Below are 26,367 nucleotides of genomic sequence, written 5' to 3' on the forward strand. Positions count from 1 at the left end.
TCTCTCTCTCTCTCTCTCTCTCTCTCTCTCTCTCTCTCTCTCTCTCTTTTTTTAAAGCCCATATGCCTCTGCCTCTGGAATAACTTATAGATTTCTGGCCTTCATTCGGCAGTTAAATGTTGGTTTCTGTGTTTTATGGGTGGTAAATTTTAACATGAATCCATTCTTGGGGTTGGTAGTGGGCCAGCCACTGAGGCCTGTCCATCAGAAATCTCTGTGGTACTGGACTGGGGAGACGGCTCAGTTGGAAAAGTGCTTACCTCATAAAGATGGAGACCTGAGTGCAATCCCCAGGACCTACATAAAGAAAACCAATACATATTTATAATTCCTGTGTTGGGGGAGGTGGGCACAGGAAGAACCCTGGGGCTTACGCCCATCTAACCTAGGCAATGTGACAAGGTCCAGGTCTGTGAGAGACTCTTCAGAACAACAAACTGGATAACTCCTAAGGACTGACAGGTGACGTTGACCTCTGTATGTGTATGTGTACAGATGTTTGCACACATGTGCACATACCACTTGCACGCACACACACAGGGAGGGAGCAGGTGGGGAAAGGACTCAATGCTAGAGCTTTGGGATACTGTGTTGCTGGATGGTAGAATTTATGTTTGCATTATAAATTCAAGTAAGATTCTAAGCCAGGGCGTAAATGACTGCTGATGCCATTTATTATTTTAATCAAGTAGCCACTGTTCAAAAGACTGACTTGATTGCTCTTAGTCAAAAGGAAGTAACGCCTAAGTGATTAATTTAGGTTTCTGAGTTTGCAGGTGAAGGGGACAGACCCTTTTGTCTATGCTTATATCTCAGCTTTGCTATCAGAACAATTTCTTTTGCCCTGTCAAAATGAAACATTATTTTCTAGATATTGGAAGGTAGCTCACGCTTGGATCCTGTGTTCTGTGTGATCTGCAAACATAGAAACGTTAGCTTTTCCAGAATGCCTTCAGAAATGAATATTGATGGAGCCTCAGTAGAAAATTGGCCTCGCCCTGTGACAAATATAAATACACTTTGCAAACATCTTCAGTCGCCTGTTCTTCCTACCCCTGTAATCGCCTCTGATTTGCTCTGCCGGCCCCACTGAAACCTCAGAGCTTTCAAATCGCTCTTCAGTTTGCAGTGTCAGCTGTAACCAGAGCCACTCCAGCTCAAGCGTGGGCCACATGCCTGTGTCAGGGACTGGTTTTGAAAGTTCGTAATTGTTTCAACCCATGTCTGTGATGAGATTGTAAAAAGTATTTACAAATGATGTGCAAATTATTGAAGACTTGTTTTTCCTTTGTATGGAACTTAACAGTTACAAATGGCTATTCGATTGGTACTAAAAATCTGATTTTAAAAATTTAGGTAATTCTCCCCAAACTTAGTAGGAAAACTAACTATAAAGTGAAATGTTTTGTTGTTGTTTTGTTTTCTTCCCGATTTTTTGTTCATTCTGCGCTACTCTTCTGCTTTGTTTTGTTTATGTTGTTGAAACAAGATATCTGTGTTTTTCTTCATTAGTTTCAATTGCAAATCATTGTAACCTTCAAAGATGTGAGAGTTTTTGTTTTGTTTGGTTTGGGGTTTTTTTTTTTGTCTCTATCCCCTGTGAAACCAAATAAGGCGGCTCAAAAAGAGCTGGGAAGGGCGGGGAATCTTGATGGCTTTCTAAGTCACACAGGGGAAAAGATTTTCTTAGAAAATGCACCAGGAGGTAATTTTTTTTTTTTTGATGACTATTAGTGAGAATCAGTGAAAGTTCCCATTTGTGTGAGTGTGGACCCCTCTCTTGTGGGAGTAGGTAGAACAAGCCACGGCATCCAGTTTCCGCAATACACTATAAATACTGTTTTCATTAATTTCCTAAATAGAATAAACCTCAGGGCAGAAAAATGCTTAAAGTAAATGATTTGGTAGAAAAATCTTCGTGTGCTTTATCAGAGAGCTGCAAAGGAATTTCTTAGGATGAGTCCAATAAATATAACTTATTTATTCTTGAATGCTGATAATGGAAGGGGTTGTTCTTTAAAACAGCAACAAGGAACTAGTCATGCTGTTTACCTTGAAGTTAGGATCCTTCTGTGAAAGCCAAAAGCAATCAAAAACCCAGTATGGGAAATCTGGCTTGGCACAGGTTAACAATTAGCTTTCTCTTAAAAAAAATTTGTAATGGTAACTGGCATTCTAAGTAGCCATACTCAGTTATGCATGATGATTCTTTGTCCTGCCGGGTCTTTGTTAATCGTGACTCTTTGGTGCTTACTCTGGCCCAGTTAACACCTTGCAGGTTTCTCTCTGTTGTTGAATTGTGTTTGAACGAAGGCATGTAGCATTCAGGTTGCTTCTCTTGAGATTTGGAGGAGGAATGAGTGGACATCTCTGGGTCCTTCCCGCTCTTCTTGTTGCCACTCCACTTCCTGTTCCAATCTCAAGTGGACTTGGCTGCTCCCCAGACATCTCTGCTCCCGAGGAAGTTCTTGATTGATTAGGTAGCCCACACACAGCTGCTCATGCCAGAGTCCTGTTTTAACTCAGCAAATTATGATTTGTAGAGAAGTGTCTTTCCTAAAATCAGATTAAATGTCTGTGTCTCCTCTACATGTGAAGGATCTTGGGGTTTTGATCTCCCCCCCTTTTTTTTCTTGGTTGAAACCATAGCATTAAAACCATATGCTAGACAAGTGAGCTGGTGCACCCCTTTAATCCCAGAGACAGGTGGGTCTCTGTGAGTTAAAGGACAGTCTAGTTTATGTAGTGAGCTCCAAGCCATCAGGGCCTCTATAGTGAGACCATGTCTAAAAACAAACAAGCAAGCAAGCAAGCAAGCAAGCAAACAGAAAAATAAAAGCCCCAAACATAATTATCTATTCATCTAAAAACATGATGTTTAGGGTGAATATATCTAATTAATTGTCATAAATGATGCCTTAAAATTTATGAACTTATCCTTTGCTTGGCTTAAAATGTATATGTATTAGTTGTAAATTTTTCTTAATGTCTCATCATGAAGCAGCTTTGTGGGGATACCTTTATGTGCCTTAATTTTTGTTTATTTCTTGTCTAGAAGCTGTTGGTTGGTCCTGATTTTTGCAGCTTAGATGCATGCTTACAATGTGAGTTTACATACAGGAATGGTACTCACGTCAGTCGTGTAACTCACAGGAAATAACGAACCTGTGATTTACAGTGTTGTAGCCAACTTGCACTTGGTAGGAATTGGGATGTTCTTCTGAGGAGAAAAGTCGAGGCCCCCTTTTCCACGTTGAGCTGTTAGGAAAGGTCCACAGAAGGCTACTGTGTAGTGAGTCAAGCATGGTTTTTCCATGAGTTAGAGGAAAACTTAGACCATTGTCTGTAATAAATAATTGCTATGGAGATTGATTTGTGTCCGTCAGTGATAACTGTTTATGATTCTTTCAGATGTGAATGCAGACTGGATGACTGAATAACAAGTAGCAGCACAGGAATGATAACGGTTGAGGGACAAATCCCAGCTTAGGTTGTGTGGGTGAGACCACCAGCTGTTCCAACTGTAGACTGCAGCACATACTCAATTAAGTGTCCATTTACTATTAATTTACTGTTTTTTTTATTCTTCTTCAGTTTTTAATACAACAGAGGCATAAATTTGAGATGAATTTTTTATGGCCCTTTGCTGTGCACCCTCACCCTGTAGGCTGGTAGGAATGTAAAGTCTGGGAAATCTAGCCACTTGCTAAAACTTCTGGTGTCTTGACTATATGGGCTGGGTTCCAGATGCAGGTTGACCAGCTAATAGCGGATAGTTAATCTCACTAAGCCTCCATTGCCTTATCTGGGAAATGGGAATGATGGGATCCACACTACTGAGTTATAAATATCAGATTAGCTGTTATGTCCAGAGGGGTCAGTGTAGTGTTTGTCAGATATCCAGTAAGTGTTAGCTGTGGCATTAATGCCAAGTGTTAAAGTGAGTTCAGTCAAAGCTGAGCAGAGACATCTGCCCGTTCCTCTTCTCCGTTTCAAACTTTGCCCAGTCTCCTCTGCCCTGCCTCCTTCCTTAACTCTTGAATCATGCGGTCAAGTCATTTGGGCACTTGGTCCTAACAGACATTTATAGCGGCCCTCCCCACCACACCACAGCCTTGCGTCCACTGATGTTGACAACAAAGCTCCTTTATTTCATGTCGTATGCAAGGCCTGGGCACTGTGAGTCTCTGTACCCAATGGCTCAGCAGAAAGCAGCACCTGTGTTTTACAGGGTGACGGGTACAGCATAAACAGAACCACAAGGTCCTTCACTGGGTACAGGGAGACCCAGCTGATGGCCTCTCTGCAGGGAATATGTCTGATTCACTTAGAAAAGTTCTGAGCTTCATAGGATGGTAACTATGACTGTCTGTCTAAGCAGAAGAAGAGTGGCTGTACCAGAGTGGTTTGACAACCATTATGTTCGCCCTGCTCCCCCCCCCCCCCGCCGCCCCATAAAGATGCTGCTGCCTTCGTGTTGTAAGAGTCCATTAAATATTTGCAGCCCTATAGAATGTGCCCTGAGTAATGTAGCCAGTACTTTCAGTTTGCTTGTCTCCACTCTTAGTTCCAGAAATCAAAAACTATTTGGATTTTATAACATATGCTTATTTCTAAGGGGTGGGGGCTGTTCTTTCAATATAGTAAGAGTTAATTACAAATATTTGTGTCTCATTCTGTGAATATCATAAACCTATACAAATGTGTGTGTGTGTTCTCAATTTAAATATCTATCAAGACAGAAATTCTTGTTTAAATACTGATAAGAGCTGAGTGTGTAGTTCAGTGGTAGAGCACAAGACCCTATCCTAGCACCACAAAATAGTAGTAGTAGTAGTGGCAGCAGTAGTAGTAGCAGCTGCAGTAGCAGAAGCAACCGCCTGCTGAAATCTGTCTGTCCGTCCATCTGTCCATCCATCTCCATGCCTGTTCCCTGATCCAGACTCCAACAGCATGTACTCAATGCCTTTCTTTCCTCTGACCCCTCCAATTCAGAGGGCAAATGGACTCTAAGCTCTGCCCCAAAGCCAAGCCCCATTTTTTCACACCTCATTTTCTACCTTTTGCATTGACACTTTTCAGGCTCTTCTTTTCTCTTAAAGCCTCTGAGTCACCAACTGCCATCAGCTTTGCCTGACAGTGTTGGAGCCAGCATCAGCCTCCAAGCTGCCCTGCAGGAAGAACAGTGTCCTGAAATCATGCTCACTTTCTAAGAAGTCATTAGTGCATTCAAATCCCTGTTCTAGCAAGAAACTCATTGCTTGTTTGCTTGGTTTTGTTTTTGCTTTCTGCAACCAAAACCCCTTCAGAGTACCTTCCATCCTGCAGGAAGTACAAATGTTTAAAGTGGTTTAATGTTTTTATTGAAATCAGCAAGGGAGAAAATAGCATGGGGATCAAGTGCAAACAACCAAGAGAAGAAAGCCACAGTCACGCATCAGATCCACCACTGCCACTTCCTGTGCTATCAAGGAAATGGGATTCTGTGTTTTGCCCTCTGAAGCTTGTGCCTTTGCTTTTTGTGTTTTTCTTGAGATAGCTTCACTCGGTAGCCCAGGCTGGCTTCAAACTTGCCATCCCCCTCCTCCAGATGCCCAAGTGACTCTGCTTTTGCCCTTAAGCCCTGTTTGAGCGTCTCATTCTCATGTAACCCCGTGAAGCCATCTTCTTCCTGAGTGAAGGTCTCAACTGTCATGTTCAAGCTCCATCCGGACATTTATGTTTAAACACAGTCTCTGTGAGAAAGAGGAATATATGGACATCCAAATCATTCTTGAGATGCTCCAAAATATAAATTGTGTCTGTTGATTCAACAAATAGCTTGGCAGTTTAAAATCTCTCTGCCTCAGATAACACTTTGTTCACAGAGAAAGTTTTCCTTGAGGTGAGATCAGTGGGGTTGAAGGTCTAGAAGGAGAGAGGGAGACAGACTGAGGATGGAGTGTCCCTAAGGGATAAAGAGCCTTAAGGACTGGCCCCCTGTGTTCCTCCTGCACCACCCAGGCCCAGTGTGAGGGAGAAGAACCTGGGTGGGAGCTGGGAGGAGTGAGGACAAGCAGAGGAAAGAGTTCCTGGTGGGAAGCCCAGGGCAGGCAGAATTCCTGTGCTCACGGGTATTTTTTACATGGAAGAACTGGTTATTCTCACTAGGATGTTAATAACCACTGCTGTCTACTTTGTGTTTTTCTAGATCAATGAACTGAGCCATGTTCAAATCCCTGTCATGTTGATGCCTGATGACTTCAAAGCCTACTCAAAGATAAAGGTGGACAACCACCTTTTTAACAAGTAAGTATGGTTCAGCCTCTCAGAGACTCCCTGACTGCGCAGACTAGGACTTTTTTGTGACTTTCTGTTATTGTACGGTTTTTTCAATGGGTGGGAGTAAAGTTTTGCTGATGAAGTTAATCCTGTGATAAACACAGCCATCTGTCATATTCAGAGAAGCAGCAGCAGGCCCTCTGGGATAATATCCCTTTGCCATATGGCATATTGTTCCCTATGAGTATCTTATACATTAAAAGTGATGCCCTCATTACTATTTAAAGTTTGGGAGCTGTACATTACTTGGATTGTTTGAGCAGTTATGAACTTCTGCTCTTATACACAAAACTCTAAAAACAGGGCTTTATGAATAGAAAGGACTACATTATACAACAATAAATAATTAAGGCGTGTTATTATAAAACATAACTGGATGTCATGTTTGGGCATCAGTAATGTTTGTCATGTGAATGAGATACCTTTGATGTCAATAAAGAAAGTGAATTCCGTATTAGTCAGTTCATCCGAAATCTGGAGCTACAGCATAGCCCTTCCTCCACAGGGACTGCAACCGGGACAGTAGCTGGAGACTGTCACATACACAAATCATTGTCATTCCTGTACAAAGAACAGTAATAGAGGGGTGTCCACAAATTGTATTTATCGTTCTGTGAGAGCACAGAGGAGGGGCAGGTCTGTATGAGTGGGGTGAGCCTCAGAGTAACCTCCCATATCACGGTAAGTGTGAAACATCTTTCCTCCTCTTCTCTTGGTTGTAGTACTAGGGATTGAACCTAGGGACTCCCACATGCTCGGCGAGTGCTCTACCGCTGAGCTACCTCCCACTTCTACATGCAGTGTCTTAGCCATGCTTTTGTTCTGATGTGAACTCATGAGTCCCCACAGTCATGTTTAGAGGTTGACTTTGTGAGAGTATAAACACGCAAAGGTGTGGTTGAGGGGGGAGGTCTTTATTGCAGCTACAAGGGAGCGTGCAGCCAGAGGCATCTGGAAGGGTCCAGAGGAGAGACAAATAGAACCCAGAACGTGGTCAGCAGACTCAACTGGGCCATGAGAGGGGACAGCGAGGAGTGAGAAGGAAAACAAAAGAGAAAGCCAAGACAAGAGAAATGGTCAGTTGGACAAATGGACCAAGAGAGAGGCGAGCGAGAGTGGGCCAGGAGAGCACAGGGCTGAAAGGGCAGGGTGACAGAGGAGTGGGAGCTGGGGGAAGGGAGCAGGAAAAGTTTAGGGTAGGGATGGGGTGAGAAGAGCTGAAGGTGAGCCTGGAGGCCAGCCCGGGCTCTGGTATGCTAATTGGCACCATTAGCCAATGGTTAGCCATTTGGCCTGAGTTTCTCTTGGACCTGACAGTGAGGAAATGTTCTCAGTGTGAATTTAGAATGTGGATCTTGGGTGTGAGGTGAGGCTTGTTTGACAGCTGTCTCCACAGTGAGCTCTCTGTCCCTGTCCTTTCTCACTGCCCTCTGCTCTTCCAGCTTGTCCCTCCTCACCCCTCTTCTTGGGGAATGGCTAGTGTGTGCAGCCAGTGTTAGGGGGTACCACAGTCCCAGTGTGAGAGCAGACAGCATTTTCAGTCTGTCCCTCTGTCCGATCTGGTTGGGTTGTACCTGGTTCTGTGGAATCCTCTGTGCTTGCTGTGGGCCCACACCACCTAATGGCTACACACAGGTCCAGGTTGGACAGAGTGGAGCCTGTTACCCTCCTGTCTGTCTGAGCCTCACTCCACAATGTGACCCTTGCAGGGAAAATATGCCGAGCCATTTCAAGTTTAAGGAATACTGCCCGATGGTCTTCCGGAATCTTCGAGAGAGGTTTGGAATCGACGACCAAGATTTCCAGGTGAGCTGCTTTTGTAAGATGGATTTGCTCTGTCAAGTAGAACGTGTGTTTCTGTTCCTTTGAGCATCCTTTGCAGGCTCAGTTTCAGTGTTTATTCTGAAGTTAGGCATTCTCTTAAGTAAAGGGATCTGTGTGGTTTGATTTCAGTGAGATGTCTAGGAAAAGAAGACAGCACTTAAGAGTGAATATTCTCACTTCTAGATGCAAGTTTTTGTCAGGCACGCTACTTTCTGCTTTCTAGAGTCAGTGTCTGATCACCCATGTAAGCATGTATACGTGTGTTAAATTCATGGGGTTTTTTTTGGGGCAGAGGCCACTAGGAATCTTAGGCAGGAATTGTGGGTTGTAAGTAGGGAAGGAAACTCTATCTCCAGCCCCAGCATTTTCCTCAGGCTGTGCTTGTGGCTCAGGGTGGTGGGTTGTAGCGGGGCCACAGCTCTCCCATCACCAGCAGGAACCTACCAACCGGCACAGTTCTGTGTGTCCTCCTTCTCACGTACCGATGTGCTCTGGCTTCTCTCTCTGTACTTGGCACAGTCTCAATTTTGACTTTGAAATGTGATATAACTTTTTAAGTATCTGCTGCTCTCTGATCAGTCTACTAATTGAAGGCCTGCTTTTTTGGTATTTTTATGCTGCTGTGATAAGATACCATGACTGAGGTAACTTATGAAAGAAGATGTTTATTTGGAGCTTACAGTTTCAGAGATTGAGTCCATCATGGCCGGGAACATGGCGGGGAACATGGCGGCAGACATGCATGGTGCCAGAGCAGTAGCTGAGAGATCATATCTTGAGACACAAACATGAAGCTGAGAGAGCTAACTGGAAATGGTGTGGTCTTTGAAACCTCAAAGCCTGCCTCTTAAGACATACCTTTTCCTCATCTTTCCCGGATAGTTCCACCAACTAACAACCAAATATTCAAATATATGAGCACTCTCATTTCAAACCACCATGCCTGCCAGTGGTTCCTTGATCTTTGTATAGACAGCAGATCAATAAGTACTAAAGGTTTGGTTTTTGTTTGCTTGCTTGTTTTAAAGCAGAAATCTGAGTACTAACTTGTCTTACGTCTTCTCAGATAAATAAGCACACTCTCTAACTTGCTCTAAATTTAAAACCTGCATCAGTGCCATGTTGCTACCTCAGGCAGTCTTACAAGTGCTACACGGGCACAGCTTGCTCTAAGGTTTCTCTTGAAGAATAGGCTCAGTCAGGCAATCTGTACCTGCTTAGCCTACCTTCCTACAGATTAGGCTCCTGTTCCCACCCACCTTTGTTAACCTTTCTGAGAATTTCTGCTGTGCTTCATCAGCATGAGGCCACTGCCCGGGTGACCTGTAGGGTCATAGGCTCCCCAGATGCTCGGGTTCTGAGCTGAACGTCTGGCTACCAAAAAGAGGCTCAGGGATAGAGGATGCAATATGCGGAATCTGGGTATTCCTTCCCTCAGATGGCTCTGACGTCAGCACCAGGTTTGGACAGTTATGGGAGCGATGTTCGTGGTTGAAAGAGTGAGTGTCTTCTACAGAGTAATTACTGGAGTGAGAAAAGAGATCTGTGTGAAGTAAGGAAGGGTCATTTCATGTGGTCTGAGAACTGTCACTGCATTTAAACAAGCCATGGATTCTTTGAAATCTCTGCCTGACTCTGGAGTATGACTCCTGCAGCCTGCCATTTTAATTAGAAAATAACAGGTCCCGTGGGGTGGCTCAGTCAACAAGGAACCTGCTACACAAGCGTGGGGACTCAAGTTTGGAATATTGTGGTAGAGCCTGGTACGAGTCAGTGGAGACAGGCAGGTCTCTGGAGCTCACTGGCCAGCCAGTCAGTTAGTCACTGAGCTGTGGCTTCAATGAGGAACCCTGACTCAAAACACAGGGCGGGAAGCAGTGGAGATGTGACTCCTTATGTCATGTCCAGCATGTCTACATGTGTTTGCATCCATACCGACATATAACACACATGCATCTACATGTAGTTGCACCCATACCCACATACAACATACATGCCTCTACATGTACATGCACCTATATGCACATAACACACGTGTGCCATGCATAGAAAGAACAGCAATAATGATTATGAAAATTATTGGCATTTTACAGAAACTGAGTTTCAAGGGCCCCACTACAGAACTTTGATATGCTTCTTGATTGATAACTGAATTGAAATCTTTACATTTCTCCTCATCAGTTCTACTGAAGAGATGGAAAATGATTCCATTTTGTTGTGGCAGAAAAAAAGTGGCTTTAAAGTATCCTAAAATGACAGTTGTGTTCCTGTCTAAGACTAAGGCACCACTCTGTTCCCCTAAAAATAACACCGGAGAAGTTGATATTTACGTGTGTGCAAATCTCGGCATTCGGACTTAGAAAGGAACTGGAGCGAGTGGAGTGATTCACGAGGAACTAATTGGCAAGTCTCTTGAACACTGAGCAGGGGACCAGAATGGAGGAAGTTAGTTGGAGTGTAATTAATCATCAGAACACCTCTTTCCCTCAGCTTTGCCTGCTACTTCGGGCACGTAAATTGTTACTTTCTCTTTGCAAATTGTTGCTTTCTCTATGACAACTGTATTTCTATTTAAAATGTTTTTCACTGAGAGTTCAGAACCCCTTCAGTCAACCAGAGGTGGACTTGTCTCTCCATGTCTGCAGTCTTTTCCTGGAGCCCTATGAAGACTGTGTTGAAAGGTGACGTATAAACTGTGGTCAGAGTATACGCTTAACACACGCGAAGCCTTGGTCCCATCCTTTGGACCAAAACCAGAAAATTTTTAAAAAGGTGGCAGAGGCCATTCTGGTCAGAGGCTATCCATGTGAGCCTAAAGTACCCTTCCAGGGTGACTGGAAAAGTTGGGCCAGCAAATGAAGCGCCAGCAAATGAAGCTCCTGTCACCCTGGAAAGGTACTGGCTTGCTAATGGGAAGCAGCTGTTGTCTGGCTGTGTTTGTTTTCTGAAGGGCTTGTATTTTAGACAAGTGACCTTAAATCACTGTGGTGATAAAGACCGGGATCATCTGATTGTGTATTTGTATCTTTCCTTTAACTCTAAAGGATACCTGTCTCACCTTGTTCCTTCAGTGTTGTTTAGTGAAGGCTCCTTTGATAATGTAGAAGGGTAATTAGCCAAACTGAGCTCTGTCTGTGAACGTAAACATCCTGAATGAGATTCAAAAACAGTCCTCACAGCCAGCGAAGTGTGTCTGTGCTCTGGTATAGATTTCATGGCTGCACGGATGTGTCTTTAACCTTTTTTTTCTTCTTGCTGTTAAAGACAAATTTAAACAACAGTCCTGTTATGGGATATTAATTATTAATTTATCAATACCATCCATGATAGTCATTTTTTGTTGTTGTTGTTGCTGTGACAGAATCCCTGAGAAAAATACTGTAAAAAGAAGAAGGATTTCGTTGAGCTCATGGTTTTAGAAGTTATAAACCCATGATGCTTTGGGCCCAGGCTAAGGCAGAATATCATGGTTGTAGAGGCATGTGATAGAGAAAGCGGCTGGCCTCAAGACAGCTGGGGAGCAGAGAGAGAGAGGAGGAGAGACCCGGGGAGGGAGAGGAGAGCAAAGAGAAAGGAAGAAGGGAGAGGGGAAAGAGGCCCTTCAACGGCACACCCTCATGACCTTTCATCAACCAGGCCCAGTCTCCTAGCTTCTGTCATCCCCAGTAAAGCCATCGGATTATGAGTTCATCAGTGGATTAACCCACTCCTTAGCTTGAACTCACACAATCCCATCACCCCTCAGGAGCTTCTCCAGCTAGAGACCAAGCCTTCCAAACCCACACCCACCTAACATACATAGATGTGTGTGTGTGTGTGCATACATGTGCATGGGCACGTGCCTGTACGCACGCCTGGTGATTTCAGATTCAGTCTGACTTTAGTGGCTTAGTATTTTTTTTAAATTAAGTAATAGGTTTGTGATATGCTTAGACTGAGTTCCGTTTTTCCGGTTATTGTTGGCCCATGTGGTCCCCTGTCTCTGCTGCTTTTAAGATGCTTTCAGGGATGGCTACTATCATTGAGTCTTCCACCACTACCTTTTCTGCATTTCTTCTAAGACCGCAAGCCCTGGCCCCTTTCACTCTGATTTCACTCAAGCTGATTGACTCTGTGTGTATCTATTTGTCCTACTGTAGTTCAGAGTCTGTGCTAGATATTCCAGGTACCTTCCCTACTTCCAGAGTGCTGGAGTGTAGTCATCTATGTGCTCAGGATGGATCCCAGAGAGCTTCATGCATGTTAGGCACCATGCCACCAACTGAGCCACATCCCCATATCTGATGCCCAAAGGCCTAGACGTTCTTGGGGAATACAGACAAAAGAGTAAAGCATTGTAGATTCTATAATAAATGTTAAGAAGATGTTTCATTAGCTTTGAGAAAGTCTACAGCCCCCTTGCTGGCTTTGCAGGACATCAGCCCTCTTAAGACAGTCCTGGGAAGTCAGATAGAGTCTTTGGTTTGCTATGGGTGTCCAAAGATGACTTCCCACTAACCAAGAAGTTGCCCGAGATGGAGCCTGCACTGTTCAACCTAAATACAGGGTGCAGTTGCAACTGAGCCCTCTTGTTCATTGTGTTGGATAATACCAGGTTTTGTTTGCCCCCACTGTGCCTCCTGAATTAGAATCCCTCATTATTCGCATTTGGTGCCCTTTCTTCTTTGTATCTGCAACAGAGTTCTAATTTTAAAAATAATTCATTTTAGAAGCTAACATTTTAAACTTCTGATGTTCTTGTTTTAAGTTTCAAGCTCTAACTTGAAGACCTTCCCAGCTCACCACATTTTAGGGAGTAGGGGATTCTGCCAGGTCATCTGTCAAATAAAGATGTTTGCAGGGCAAACTTCTCAAGCTGACTTAAAGCTGTATGAAAGAAGGAACTATAGTCTTTCCTATACTGCCTAGCTTTCCATTGAGAGCTCTGGAAGAAGGGAGAGGGACAGGGTTATTCATGCAGTACAAAACAGTTTGGGTAGAGAGGGAGCTGAGGGAGAGACACAGATAGGGAAGTAGCCAGATACACAAGGAGAGTGTGATAACAAGTCTGAAGGCCTCACCTTACTCTGCAGCTAGAAACCAGTTTTGTGGATTTTGTGCAGGGGAGAAGAGATGTAGGAAGTCTGCTTTTGTTTTTGAGGATATATTTGTATATGATTTAAATGCATATGTGCATACACACACACACATATATATATGTAGGTATGTATATATATATATGTAGGCATGTATATATATATGTATATATATGTATATATATATGTATATATGTATGTATGCATGTATGCATGTGTGCATGCATACAGAAGCCAGAAACTGCTCTCTGGTATTTTAAGTTGCTATCCACTTTCGAATGGCCTCTCACTGAAATCTGGAGCTCACTGGTTTCCCTAGGAACCCCTGTCTCCATCTCTTGAATACTGAGACTATAGTGGGCTATCATACTCATCTGACTTTATGTGGATGTTTGTAGATCCTAACTTGGATGGCAAGGACTTTATCTGCTGAGCCATCCCCCAGATCCTGAAGTCTGGGGGTGGGGGTGGTAAATAATTTTTAAAAGGCTTATTTTTATTTATGTTTATGTGTGTATGCCACATGTGTGGGGGTACCCACAGAGCCCAGAAGAGGGCATCAGGTGCCCTCTTGTGACCTACCCTCCAAGTGTAGGAAGAGCAGCAGAACTTTGAACCATTGAGCCATCTCTCCAGGCCTCCTCTTACCTCATACATACCTTTAAGATAGTGGGATGGTTCCATAGAGAGAAAGAAGAAAGTAGGAGGCTAGGAGAAGTCTCACTGTGTACAGAGGAGAAGAGAGCTGAGTCATTTGTCGCTGACAGAGAACAGCTGCACAAAACTGTGACAGAGTCAAGCAGAAAAGTCAGGGCCAGAGGTCAGTGAAAACAAAGAGAGGCACCAAAGAGGAGTTGGCACCTGCGCAGCTGAGAGAACAGATAGTAAGAGTCACAGAAGGAAATTGGGAGTTTAGTGCAAGAAGGGAAGGGAAGATAAAGTTGAGTTTCTGACCTGTGGCTTGGAGACCATGAGGTGTGCCCACAAGACTGTTGACCACTCAGTTGAGTGCCCTAGGTGTACTCACTAGGAATTCAGGGGAGGGGCCTGGCTCCAGGAAATCCTTATGGGCGCCTTCCTGGATTCTCTTTCATATTGACAGTGTCCCCACCTGTGTGTGCTTAGTCTGTGCACTGTTTCAATTCTTGTCTCTTCCCCACTGGGCGGTTGGTGTCTTAGTTAGGCTTTTATTGCTGTGAAGAGACCATGACCAAGACGACTCTTATAAAGGCAGACATCTAATTGGGGCAGACTTACAGTTTCAGGGGTTCAGTCCATTATCATTGTGGTAGGAAGCAATGCCAGTGTCCAGGCAGACATGATGCTAGAGAAGCTGAGAGTTCTACATCTTGATCATCAGCCAGGAGGAGACTGTCTCCCACAGGTAGCCAGCAGCAGGGTCTCTTCTGTGCTGGGCAGAGTTTAAGCCTAGGAGCTTAAAGTCCACCAGTACAGTGATGTACTTCCCCAACAAGGACACACCTCCTAATAATGCCACTTCTCATGGGCCAAACATAGTCAACCCACCACAGTTGTTGGCTTTGCCCAGCTCACTGTTGCAGTTTGTCATCTCTGATAACCACCTTCTGCATCCCGAGGGGCCCTGGGCAGTTACTCCATCCTGTGCATGGAGGCACTTGGGCTAAAACACACAGGAATTCCGTCTCAGGTGCTCAGCCTTGTGAGAGAATAGAATGCACTCCACAGCCAATCTGTATCCCAATTCTTGGATATTTTTGTCTCTTCTCTGAAAGCTGAGAAGATGATTCTCCCCACCATCATGCCCCCACCACCATGCCCCTGCCTCCCTTCAAGCGCAACTTTCCTGCTGGGCCTGTGTTTCCTGCCCTGAACCTGCTGCACCTCGCTGTGCCCAACCAAGGCTAATCATTAGTCATTTCTTAGGCCTGGGTGTGAGGTAAACACAATGTTTCCATTTCACGAGCTTTGGAGACTGACTTCTGGTATTAGAGCTCCAGAATCAATTCCCACCCTGAGAGTTTAAAAGGCTGTTCTCATAATGTTCTGTGAGGCCCCTGCACTGTGCTCTCCAGTTCCTTACCATTCATTGCTGCCTTCCTCTTTTCTGATAGTTGTTTCATTATTGATAAACATTAAATGTTTTGCTCCCCTCTAAAATGAAAGCCGTTCTGTGCGTAGGATCCCACTTCTTTTGATAAGCACTTAGCACTGGGCTTTGAACATGGTATGCCTTTAATGACTCCATGGTGATGGTCAAGCTAGCATGGTGGTCTTTAACATTCTGATGATGTCAGAAGATCATCCGAGCTCGCTCCCATATGTCCAAGGGAAACCCAGAATTTAGCCCTCAGGGTGATGATCACACTTTTCTTTTGGGCTCTGATTTGAGGCATGCAGTCATAATCCTGAGTTGTCAGCAGGCTTGAGACTGGTTTCTAGGCTTCTGGTCCATGAAACAGGTAGCCCACACTGGGGGAAGAACACTTCATGGGAGTCTGGATGAGCCCTGGGTCTTCAGCGACTGATGCTGTGGCCATGGTCACCCACCATGAACTGCGGTTCTCAGTTTCGTCTGTGACATGGGGTGGGGGTGGAGCAGCATCTTTCCAGGTTCTCTCAGCGGAGCTCCAGCTTCACTCTATGCGTCCCGCCTGTCATATCCTCCACCACACTGTCCTGCTGCCATGATGTCCTGCCTGAGCCATGTGACCAAGCAATAGAGACTAAGCACTCCTCAGCCGCCAGCCCAAATAAACCCTTCCTACTCAAGTTGTTTGCCTCACAGTGACTCAAAGAGTAACTAATACAGGTTCTTGTACATAATATTGCTAGGTTCTCCTAGGAAGCTAATTGCTTTCCCACATTTGAGCTTGGCAGAATTGATTTTTGTTTTCAAGTGATCTTTCTTTTGACTAACATTTTTTTAAAAGTTCCATATATGATTTTTAAAAAAACTAATACCTACATTTATTTATTTATTTATTTATTTATTTATTTATTTATTTATTTATACTGTGTGTGAATTATGATAAGGAGTGGGCAGAGGTGCCTCAGCACACAAATGGAAGTGTGCAAATGTCAGATGTCAGTGTCAACAAGTGTGTTAGTGTCAGAGGACAACATCAGTTCTTTCTTCCATCATGTGGATCTCATAATCCAACTCAGGTCAGGCTTGGCGGCAAACATCTTTACACACCGAGCCATCCTTCTGGCCCTTCACATGTGTCTTTTGCCAGAACGTGCAAGGTACAAACAACACGAAAAATTACAAAGATAATATGGAAATACGAGATTAGGTCAAGAGAATTAAGTGTGAAAAACGCTTGGTATTTTCTACAAAGGTGCCGGGGGGGGGGGGTAACAATTACTGAAGCAGGCTGTTTTATGAGAACTATAAAGGATTGGTGATTGCAATGAGCTAATTAAATTGACCTTTATGATTTCTCCCCTTGTGGAGGCTCCACTAAGCCTGGCTCTCCCACTGTGAAAGTAAACATCTTCAGTGCCCACCGTTGGAAGAAGCGGGTGGGAAGGAGGGCACACTAATCCTTTTCTGAAAGGGGAGGGGTAGTAAATTTCCAATTATAAATTCGAGAAGACCCTCGCAGGGAAAGTCTCTCGCAGGGAAAGTCTCTCGTTATCTTGCTTTATTTCCTGTTGAGGGCTGCCGGAACACCAGAGCTTCAAACACAGCTGTTGAGGCTTGAGACAGGATATCAGATGCTACAAGACATATCTATGGAAAAGGGAACTTAAATACCAACGTGTATAGTTGGTTTTAAAAGGGACGAGATCCCTAAGTAGTTTTATTGGCCCATCACCATAGCTTTGTCTTAGAACTGCAGCTTTCGTCCAGATACACATTTTACCTTCAGCTACCCAGCAAGCCTTAGAAGCAACATCTGCTGCCTGTGACATGTCCCCTGCAGTCACAGGTCGGCACTGCTGTGAGCAGAGGTCACTTGTATTGTCTCCTTCCTGAACCTAGGCTCTGCAGCGTGCTCAGCTGGGCAGTCAGTGGCCTCATGCAGTGATACCTGCATTTCTGGGCCTTGGGAAAAATGAGTGGGCCAACTTCAAACCTTTTCTCTATGTGAAATGTAACAAGAAACCCTCAGAATCAGAGCAGAAATGTGGACAGGTTGCTAAAGATGCTGTAAAAAAAGATATGGCGGTAGGGGCATAGCTTTGAAAACATGGAACCTTCTGGATTGTGCACTTTAGGTGAGCGGTATGGTCTGTGAGTGGCTTCTAAGTCAAGGCACTGAAAAGGAATGTTTAGGAACTGGCAGGATGGGTCAGTGCATATGGACACATGGTGCCAAGCCTGAGATCTAAGTACAATTTCCAAAACCCACATGATAGACAAGTATTACCACAAGTGGTCCTCTGACCCATACAGAGTCATACATATATGTGCACAAATAAATAAGTATATGTTTACTTAAAAAGTAAGAGAGTGTTTAGGGGCATAGGAGATGTGCCTCAGTAGGTGTAATATTTACCATGAAAGAATGAAGACCTGAGTTCAGATTCCAGGCAGCCACATAGAAACAATGTACTTCGGTAACAGCATACTTCAGTAACCCAGGTGCTGGAGAGGAAGACACAGGAGGGTACTGGGGGCCAGCTGGCCAGCCAGCCTAGCCAAATTGGTAAGCCCCAGGTTCAGTGAAAGACTGTTTCTCAAAAAAGAGGCATAGACCAAGATACCTGATATCAATGTACACACACACATGAATATACACATTCACATGTATCTATGCGTATACATTATACACAAATGAAATTCATTTCTTTTTAGAAAAGAAATTCAGAGTTTGAAATTAGTTTATATTTAATATGAGACTTTTTATCACTATTGATTTTGCCTGCCTTTTTCTTGGAACATGTTAGAACATTATATCTACTTAGAACAACTTTTAAAGACTGATAGTTTATGATATGAAATGACCAAATCTATTGAAGGAAAGCTATAGTCAACGAATACAGCATATTCTGTAGTTGGTGTACATTTATCATTAGTTTTTCCATTTCATAAACTAAGAGTAAATCATTGGCCATTTCCCAAACCTCTGGGAATTAACAACACCAATTTCTCCTGATTAATAATTGCAAGAGGGAACAGAACTCTTGGAGACGTTCAGTCCAGCTGTGTTTCTGTGTAGATAAGTGGGTTTGCCATGGGGGTGGGGGCATTGCTGTTGGGCTGTGATTTGTATTGCCTTGGTTTTATTATTTACCCTTTTGTCCTGCTCCATGTTGCCCCTGACTCTATCTTGGGCTGTTAGTTTGAGAAGATGCTGAGCTGTAAGGGTAGAAGGAGAACCTTGGGAGGGCCTGTTGCTTCAGCTTTCTTGGAGAGGTGGGAATAAATTATTTTCCAACAACAAACTGAAGAACCAGTTAGACCCAAGTCCAGCCTGGCAAACCACTTGAGTTTATTAGCTCTACTTCAGGAGCATAGATTATCCTGAGACAGCTGCTTCACTGAAAAGTCCCAGCCCAGTGGGTGACAGCTGCCAAAAGCTGCGTGGATGGAGTCCCTTCTTTCTCCCCTTGTCCTCAATCTTCCCAAGGCCCTGTCCAGCTAGGGCAGGATTACTGACAGCTGGGAGAGGGGGCAGAAGGGAACATGTGGCAGAATCTCTGATGAGGGCCTAATGACCCTCCCACCCCCTTCCTGAGCAGGAGCATCAACAAGCCCTTCTTGTCAAAGTCTTACTGGGAAGTCCCAGCTGCTCCAGTTTAGGTAGGAATGGTCATGTGGTGCCCCCAACAGCTGGGGGTTCTCAACTTGAAGCTGCTCCTTGAAGTGAATGAATTCTCTGATAGGGACTTCTTGTAGGAAGGGGTGAGACGATCATCAGCTGTCACTTCTGAACTGATCCGTGCAGAGCCCTAGATCAGAATGTAAATATCGTTAATCTTATTTTGGAAGGGAAAACTTGTCCAAGCTTTGTCTAAAGCTCAGGAATTTGAGTTTTCAAGGGAGCAGATCTCTCCAAACCTGGGGTGGGTTTCTGTGGGTCGATTTTTTTTTTTTTTGTCTGATACTTTTTCTTGAGGACACATGAGTAGATAAGAGTCCAGAGAAATAAGTGTTGTAATTTGGAAATGGAGATTACGAAGATTAAAACAAAAGTGGTACTTCTCAGCCTTGATTGGATTAGATCCGAAACAGTCTTGCTTTTGTATCCGTTAATTAAAATAAGATTTTTAAAACTAACACCTCTGTTGGCCTTCCTTCTCACTGACTTGCCCACTCCGTTTCTGAGATTACTGTTGTGGAGGAGAAGCTACAACTTGGCTTCCCAAGGCAAAGAGACTCCTCTCTGGATCTTTTCTACCAGCAAAGCCTATGTGCTTCTCAGCAAAGAAAGTGGGGCAGATAGAGTTCAGTGGTAGAAGGAGAATTAACACTCCTCAACAGTCCTCAGCTTATGTGTGTGCAGATAGGCATGATAAAGTGGGTTAACTGACTAGAAACATGTGAAGAATCGTAAGGTTGGCCTGGCCTGCAGCTCACAGGACTCTGGAAACACTAGAACTGTGCATCCTCTAGCCCCATCTTCATGCTGTAACCTAACTCCCAGGAGTAGCACCAGGTGCTCTGTTCCTCCTACAGTCTGTTCCCCAGCTCTTGCCTGGAGAGAAGATGGCTCCTATCCTGACCCCCTGCTGGTGCTACCTTTGAATGAACCGAGGCTTCCTACACAGGTTAATAAAAACGTACATAAAGTAGACTGGTTGCTTTAACACATGGCTGTTATCGATATTTTCCACACACTTAACTCAGCAAAATTGAAAACATAGGAACAAGTTTGATTTTTTTTACCAGCTGGCTCACACTCTAAATTGGTATTAGAACGTGTTTGTCACCATGGAAAAATCAATATGATCTATCCCATTGAAATACCTGCCACACTCTAGAGCCTGAGGCCTCATGGGTACTGGAGTAACTGGGTGTGCTCCTAAGAACTTAGATAGGCTTTCGCTGGCATCCTCTGGGTCTATTTTCTTATCTCCAAGTTGAAGGTGTTGGAATAATCTTTAAAGCTGTTTCCAACGCTGATGACTTTTTATTGTGAGAAGGACCCCTTGCGGCACCTATAGTCCCCAGCTTCCCTGCGATCCAAGAATGCTATACAATGCTGGGGTTTCTGTTTCCTTTACAGTGGAACAAGGACCTTCAGATCCTCCATTTCTGTTCTATTTTCCATTTCTATTCTATTCATGAGATCACAGGCTTTGAACAATTCTTATCTTGATGTCAGTGCTTGCTCTTTCTGGGGCTGTCCTGAACACATCTGAAATCTATAAAGTATAAGTTTTATGTAGGCCTGTGAATTATTGTCATCTCTTTAGTCTTAGCCTAGATGCCCTAAACTGTCAGTACACACTTCCAAGACTACAATGGCCTTCCAGTATCCTGACTAGAATCTCCTTGGGAGACATGTTCTGTGTTCTAAGACCTTTACCTCCAGCCTTTGCTTAAGCAAAGAGCCATGACTTGGAGGAAATTGTATATTGGCTTGGGTTGGGTTTTTGTTTTGTCTTTGGGTGTGTTTGGTGTGCCTACCTGTGTGTAGGCATATTTACGGGTGTCTGGGTACATGTCGGGGGTTCATGTTTGTGGGGGGAGGCTAGAGCTTGAAGTCTGTTGTCTTTTTCAATTGCTCTTTGCTTTAATTACTGAGGCACGCATGAGGCCCCGTGCTCTAGAGTGTGGCAGGCATTTCAATAGGATCGTTTGTATTGATTTTTCCATGGTAACACCTTCTAAGGTCTCTGGCTGAAGCTAGCTAGTCAGCTTTCTGCAGAAGTATTCCCCCATCCCCAACCCCTGCCTCTGCCTCTAAACACCCGGTTACAGGCAGGCCAGTTCCCATTCTCAGGTTTGTGCAATGAGTGTTTGATTTGTTGTCTGTCTTACTGCCCTTCACTTTACAGACCAGAAGCTGAATCTCAAAGAGGCCAAATGACATATGCAAAGGCCAAGGAATGGCAGGTGGTACAGGAATGGCAGGTAGTACAGAAATGGCAGGTGGCATAAAAAATAACAGGTGGCACAAAGAATAACAGGCGGTACAGGAATGACAGGTGGTACAAGGATGCCAGGTGGTACAAGGAATAACAGGTGGTACAGGAATGGCAGATGGTACAGGGATGCCAGGTGGTACAGAATAACAGGTGGTGTAGGAATGGCAGGTGGTGGTGTAGGAATGGCAGGTGGTGATATAGGAATGCAGGTGGTGTAGGAATGCAGGTAATATAAATGAGAGAACATTCTGGATACCTGACCCTTACCTTCAACATTGCACTGCATTGGCCAGAAATGCAAATACATTTTCACTTTTTAAACCTTTATTTTTATTTGTATGGGTGTTTGTCTGAATGTATATCTATGCACCAAATTTGTCCAATGTATGTGGAACCAGAGAGTGTATTCGATCCCCTGGGACTGGAGTTAGACATAGTTATGAGCCATCGTGTAGGTTCTGGGAGTCGAACCAGGTCCTCTGGAAGATCGACCGGTGACTTTAATTGCTGAGCTATCTCTCCAGCCCATGTCTATCTCATTACAAAGGCTGTAAAAGATCTAGAGTTATGTTTTGTAATGACCACAGATTATTCCTGACTGTCAGTTTCTCTGTTCGGTTTCCCCAGGGGAAGTTTTAGGCAGGAGCCTAAGAGCCTCACACTGTCTATCAGCTTTTTACTTTCAAGTAGGAAAAATGCACCTCGTGGGAATGCTACGAGAAAATACAAAATAACGAGCCAAAATTCTCTGAGGCTTGTGTCACCCCAAGGGTCAGGTGCTTTGTGTACAGTTGCATTAGCTTTTCTGATTTTCCAGTTGTCTGTTAGATAGGGCTTTCACTAAATACGGTTAATACTTTTTATGTCAATTCTACAGGCACAGTCTAAGTTTTGGCCAACTATCCCCAACTCCACCAAGTACTTGGAAACTAAGAACCTTAAGGAACTGTTTTCATACATAGCCTACAAGTCGGGAATGCTTGTAGCACTAACAGAAGCGAGGTGAGGCAGAACCAGGATTAAAACATATGCCATCTGCATATGCCAAGATCAGGACATGCCAGTATCTAACACAAAGAATGCAATTTAAGGAATTTCTATGTCTTTGAAGCCGAAGGGAAAGGAAGAGACTCCTGCGTGAGGCGGAACCCGAGCTAAGTTCTTACACTGATTATTAGTGCAGGTCCCACACTGGTAAACACAGGCAGCCCCATCCTTGCTCGGGGTCGTTCATTAGCTACTGAGGTGAAGATTGAGTACAGTTTTCTATTTTATTTGAACTTAGAGTTGGAGGGAGTTGAAGGGACAAGGTGCTAGTGCAAGTGTGCATTACTACACACTAAATAGTTCTTCACATACTGCAGCTTAAACGCGCTGTGTCCACCACTGGGGACCCCCAGTTATCATGGTGGTCCATATACCAGCTCCGTCAGTGTCATCTACTCCCTAGAATGCCCTGGCACCAGCCTGTGGGATCAGAACCTGCAGTTCCACGTGGTCTCCACGTGGGCTGTTCACTGAACTTGAGCAGCGTTGACCACTCAGCTTCTGATTTTGCCCTCCCACACTGGCTCCCGGAAAGATGGGTTAGTTTTCTTGGGCTATGAACCTTGAGGTGGCTGGTTTCTTTAGGTTATTGGATTAAAAGCTGCCTAGGCGTGAATATGCTTCTGGGTGAATATGAGGGGATTTTTCCAGAAAGAGTTGATATGTGGGGCTAACTAAGGAGAAAAGACACATCTTGAGAGTTGACAACACCATTAAATGGCTGTGTAGCCCAGGTGGAATAAAATTTGGACAAAGGCAGAGTTGTGCCCACATATCCACACGCTCCCTGATCCGCCTGATCCGATGTTGTATGAACAGCCATCCTTTTCACATGTCCCGCCACAGCGTTCTGTAAAGCTCGTGGTCCAAGTAGCCATGAGCTGAACCTACTGAAATCTTGAGCCAAAATAAATCCTTCTACAAGTTGTGTGTGTGTGACCTCTGGGTGAGTCCATGCCCTTCCTTGTTCCCACCCCCAGTTACCCTGCGTTGCCACTTCCTCTTGTCCGTCAGAATTGATGGTTCCTGCTTTGATTTTATGTCTGAAGATAATTTGTAGTATTAGTGGTATTTACAGTTCTTATTTATCTGCAGTAAATACCCTTTTGCATATTAATGTTTGGGAGGGGAAAATTAAGACCATTGGCGATCTATAATAAGAGTAAATATTTGCTGGCATTTACCCACAGAAGGGGCATTCACTTTAATTTTCTTCCTTTTTGTTCTAAGCAGGAAATGGTAAAGGAGGCTTTTTTAAAAAAAACAAAGAAATAATTAACTGAGAATTAAACTCTTGCTAATGTCGCCATTTTCATCCTGAAAATCCTTCGTTCTGCTTTATCTACCTGATGAATTTCAGTTGTCTTAAGAGTGATTTAACACTGCCAAATCTTGATACTTAAAGTCCTGCTGGAATTAAATTGATTTTTTTTCCATCTCAAGTTTTCTAATTACTAAATCTGCTTTTCTTAGCTTAATTGGCAGTCTTGCCTCTGTGCTTGGCAGGTGTGCCTGCTTACATTGGAGCTGAGACGCATTCTCTCAGGATGTAATGGTCCAGTGCCATGATGCCAGGTGCATCCTGGGAAATCAAGATAAGCTGGGGGGTCCATTTCCTTCCTCAAGCTTCTGTCCTGCTGTGGTCTGATTCTACCTTGGCTGTCTCAGCCCTTGCTGTCTTCACCTGGAAATGAGGAAATTAGGAAGAGACGTGAATCTTCCAGGCAGAGGCCCTTCAACTGAAAATCCGTAGGGCCCTGATAGACCTGACTCTCCAAAGTCACCTGTGTTCCCTGAAACGGGTTTAGTCCATGGGTTCCTATGGATGCCTTGTTTAGAGAGGAAATTGAAGGGGGATGGTGACTTTGCCCTTGAATCCCCATACACATGGGCCAGCAAGCAAGGCCTGGAAGGGGATGATGTCATTACTCATGGGTACAATTAGCAATGATGAAGTCCAGACTTCCTCAGACATGGGGGTTTGCTAATACCATTAATCTCTGACTAGTATAAAAAGAGTCAGGCAAGCAGAGGGATTTTCTTGACAATTCTAAGAAAGAAGAGGGAGACTGGTTGACATCTTATGTGCGAGAAGACTTACAGGGCTCTGTACTAGCTATAGTGTCTGTACTAGCTGTAGTGTAGATATCCTGACTCAAACTCCAGGGTACGTCATTCTGCAGAGTCACTGCAGAGACCCCATGCCTCATCCATCGTTAGCAGCGCTTGAAAACTACTGCAGAGGAGTGGACGATGGATTAAGCCAGAGGTTTCTAATAAGTTTTATAGAACACAGTTTCCCATGCTCCTGTTCGTCCACAGGCCATGACTGATTCTTTCAATACTCTTCTAGCTTAGTAGTTGAGAGCCTAGGTTCTGGACCAGCCATACAAGCTGAAATTCTGGTTCCTCATTGACTGGCTATATGACCTTTATTCTGTTATGACCTCTCAACTCCTCTTGTCATCTGTGAAATGACATGACTGTGAGGGCAGCGTCGCATAGGATCTTACCAAAATGCAGAGAGTCCTGGTGGCCTGCTCTGTAGAGACATGCTCAGTGACTCTGCAGTGTCCTTTTGTGACAAAACCTTATCCTATTCAGAAGAAAAATGTGAGCTCTTGACAGATCCGAAAAGAACAAGGCAAATATAACTCATTACAGTTCTGGATGTGGGCCTGCTTTTTATTTCTTTGCTTGGAGCCATGCTAAGTAACCTAAAACTTGCTGTATAGCCCAGGTTGGCCTGTGTAGGTCTGATCTACATAGAATTCTAGGCTAACCTTGAGCAGGGTGAGGTTGTATATCTCAACTGAGGCTGAGGCAAGTTGGATCTCTGTGGACTCAGGGCCAGCTTGGTATACTTGGAGAGTTACAGGAAAGCATGGAACTCACTGCCACCCTCCTGAATCCTCTTCGCCAGCGCTCCCAGCACATCCTCTTCTAAGAATGTTAGAATAGGTTCTTACCTAGCCATTTTCATTTCATTTAGGAGACTTGCAATCCTGTTGCAGCGAATTGTGAAATATTGCCAGCCACTTATTAGTTTATTCCAGTTGCAAATGCTCTTGCTATGATGACAAATGACCCAAGCCCCAAAGCCACTCTTTAACCAGTTCTCTTCCCTTCTCCCTCCTCCTCCCACCGGGAAGAATTCCTTGACCAGAAGTGCACCCCTTCCCAATGACTCCCAGGCTCGCAGCGGGGCTCGGTTTCACACGTCCTATGATAAAAGATACGTCATCAAGACCATTACCAGCGAGGACGTGGCAGAGATGCACAACATCCTCAAGAAGTACCACCAGGTAACTTCCCCTTATCTCGATTGACTCTTGGAGCAGGTTTATCTTCATGCCAAAGTGTCATCAACTGTGCTCCAAACTGTGCTTGGGCAATTTGACATGAAGATCTCCTCCAGCCTGGGTTTCCAGAGCGATTGTGGTCTGATTACTGGCCCTTAACATGATAATGCTTATGCTCCTATTTACATAATGGTCCATCTAAATTATTTAAAATAGATTTAATCTAATTATGCTTCCAGTGATTCCCCATTCTGGTTGTAAAAACCGCTTCAGTAAAGATCTGGCAACTTTCCAGAAGATTCCTTCTGTGCCAGAAGTCAGATGTTAACCCCAAGTCTGTATCTGTTTACACTCCTGAATCCTGTGCTGTTCTCAGTGTCTGGCTCTTCCAGGACTCACCCAATGCCCAGTTGGACCTTGTAGAAAATTCTCTGGTTTTAGGGAATTTTGTATTGGTTACTTTCTGCCCCAGTTCATCTCCAACTATTACTACTTTGTAATCTCCTGGGGGAGAAGCCCTCGGGAGCTGCTTTCTCTTCCCTGAAATAAATTTTTGCATAGTGCATGCTGGAGCCCAGATCCACAGGTCCAACTGGATCAGTAAAAGACTTCTCACTATGAAATAGCAAGAACACCAGACGCAGAAGCCAGACAGTTCTCGGCTCAGATCCCGGCCCAGTCACCTGTTGGCCGTGTGGCTTCTGGATTTTGAGATCTGTCTCTTCACTTATACAGTGAAAGTATCAGTACTTCCCAAGTCCTGAGAATTCAAT

At 44.2% G+C, this 26,367-nt stretch overlaps 1 protein-coding gene across 3 annotated transcripts in view; it reads left to right on the forward strand.

The window, feature by feature from the left end:
- Positions 1-26,367, forward strand: part of Pip4k2a (phosphatidylinositol-5-phosphate 4-kinase type 2 alpha) — a 159,174-nt gene that overhangs the window by 88,475 nt on the left and 44,332 nt on the right. For all 3 annotated transcript variants that reach the window (XM_028764781.1, XM_028764782.1, XM_028764783.1), the window contains exons 2-4: positions 6,191-6,288; positions 8,031-8,127; positions 25,445-25,597. In XM_028764781.1, the coding sequence (XP_028620614.1) occupies positions 6,191-6,288; positions 8,031-8,127; positions 25,445-25,597 (348 nt within the window). The remainder of the gene's footprint in view (positions 1-6,190; positions 6,289-8,030; positions 8,128-25,444; positions 25,598-26,367) is intronic.

The sequence above is a fragment of the Grammomys surdaster genome, unplaced genomic scaffold (genome assembly GCF_004785775.1).
Source record: "Grammomys surdaster isolate TR1022 unplaced genomic scaffold, NIH_TR_1.0 146, whole genome shotgun sequence".
NCBI classification, from domain to species: Eukaryota; Metazoa; Chordata; class Mammalia; order Rodentia; family Muridae; genus Grammomys; species Grammomys surdaster.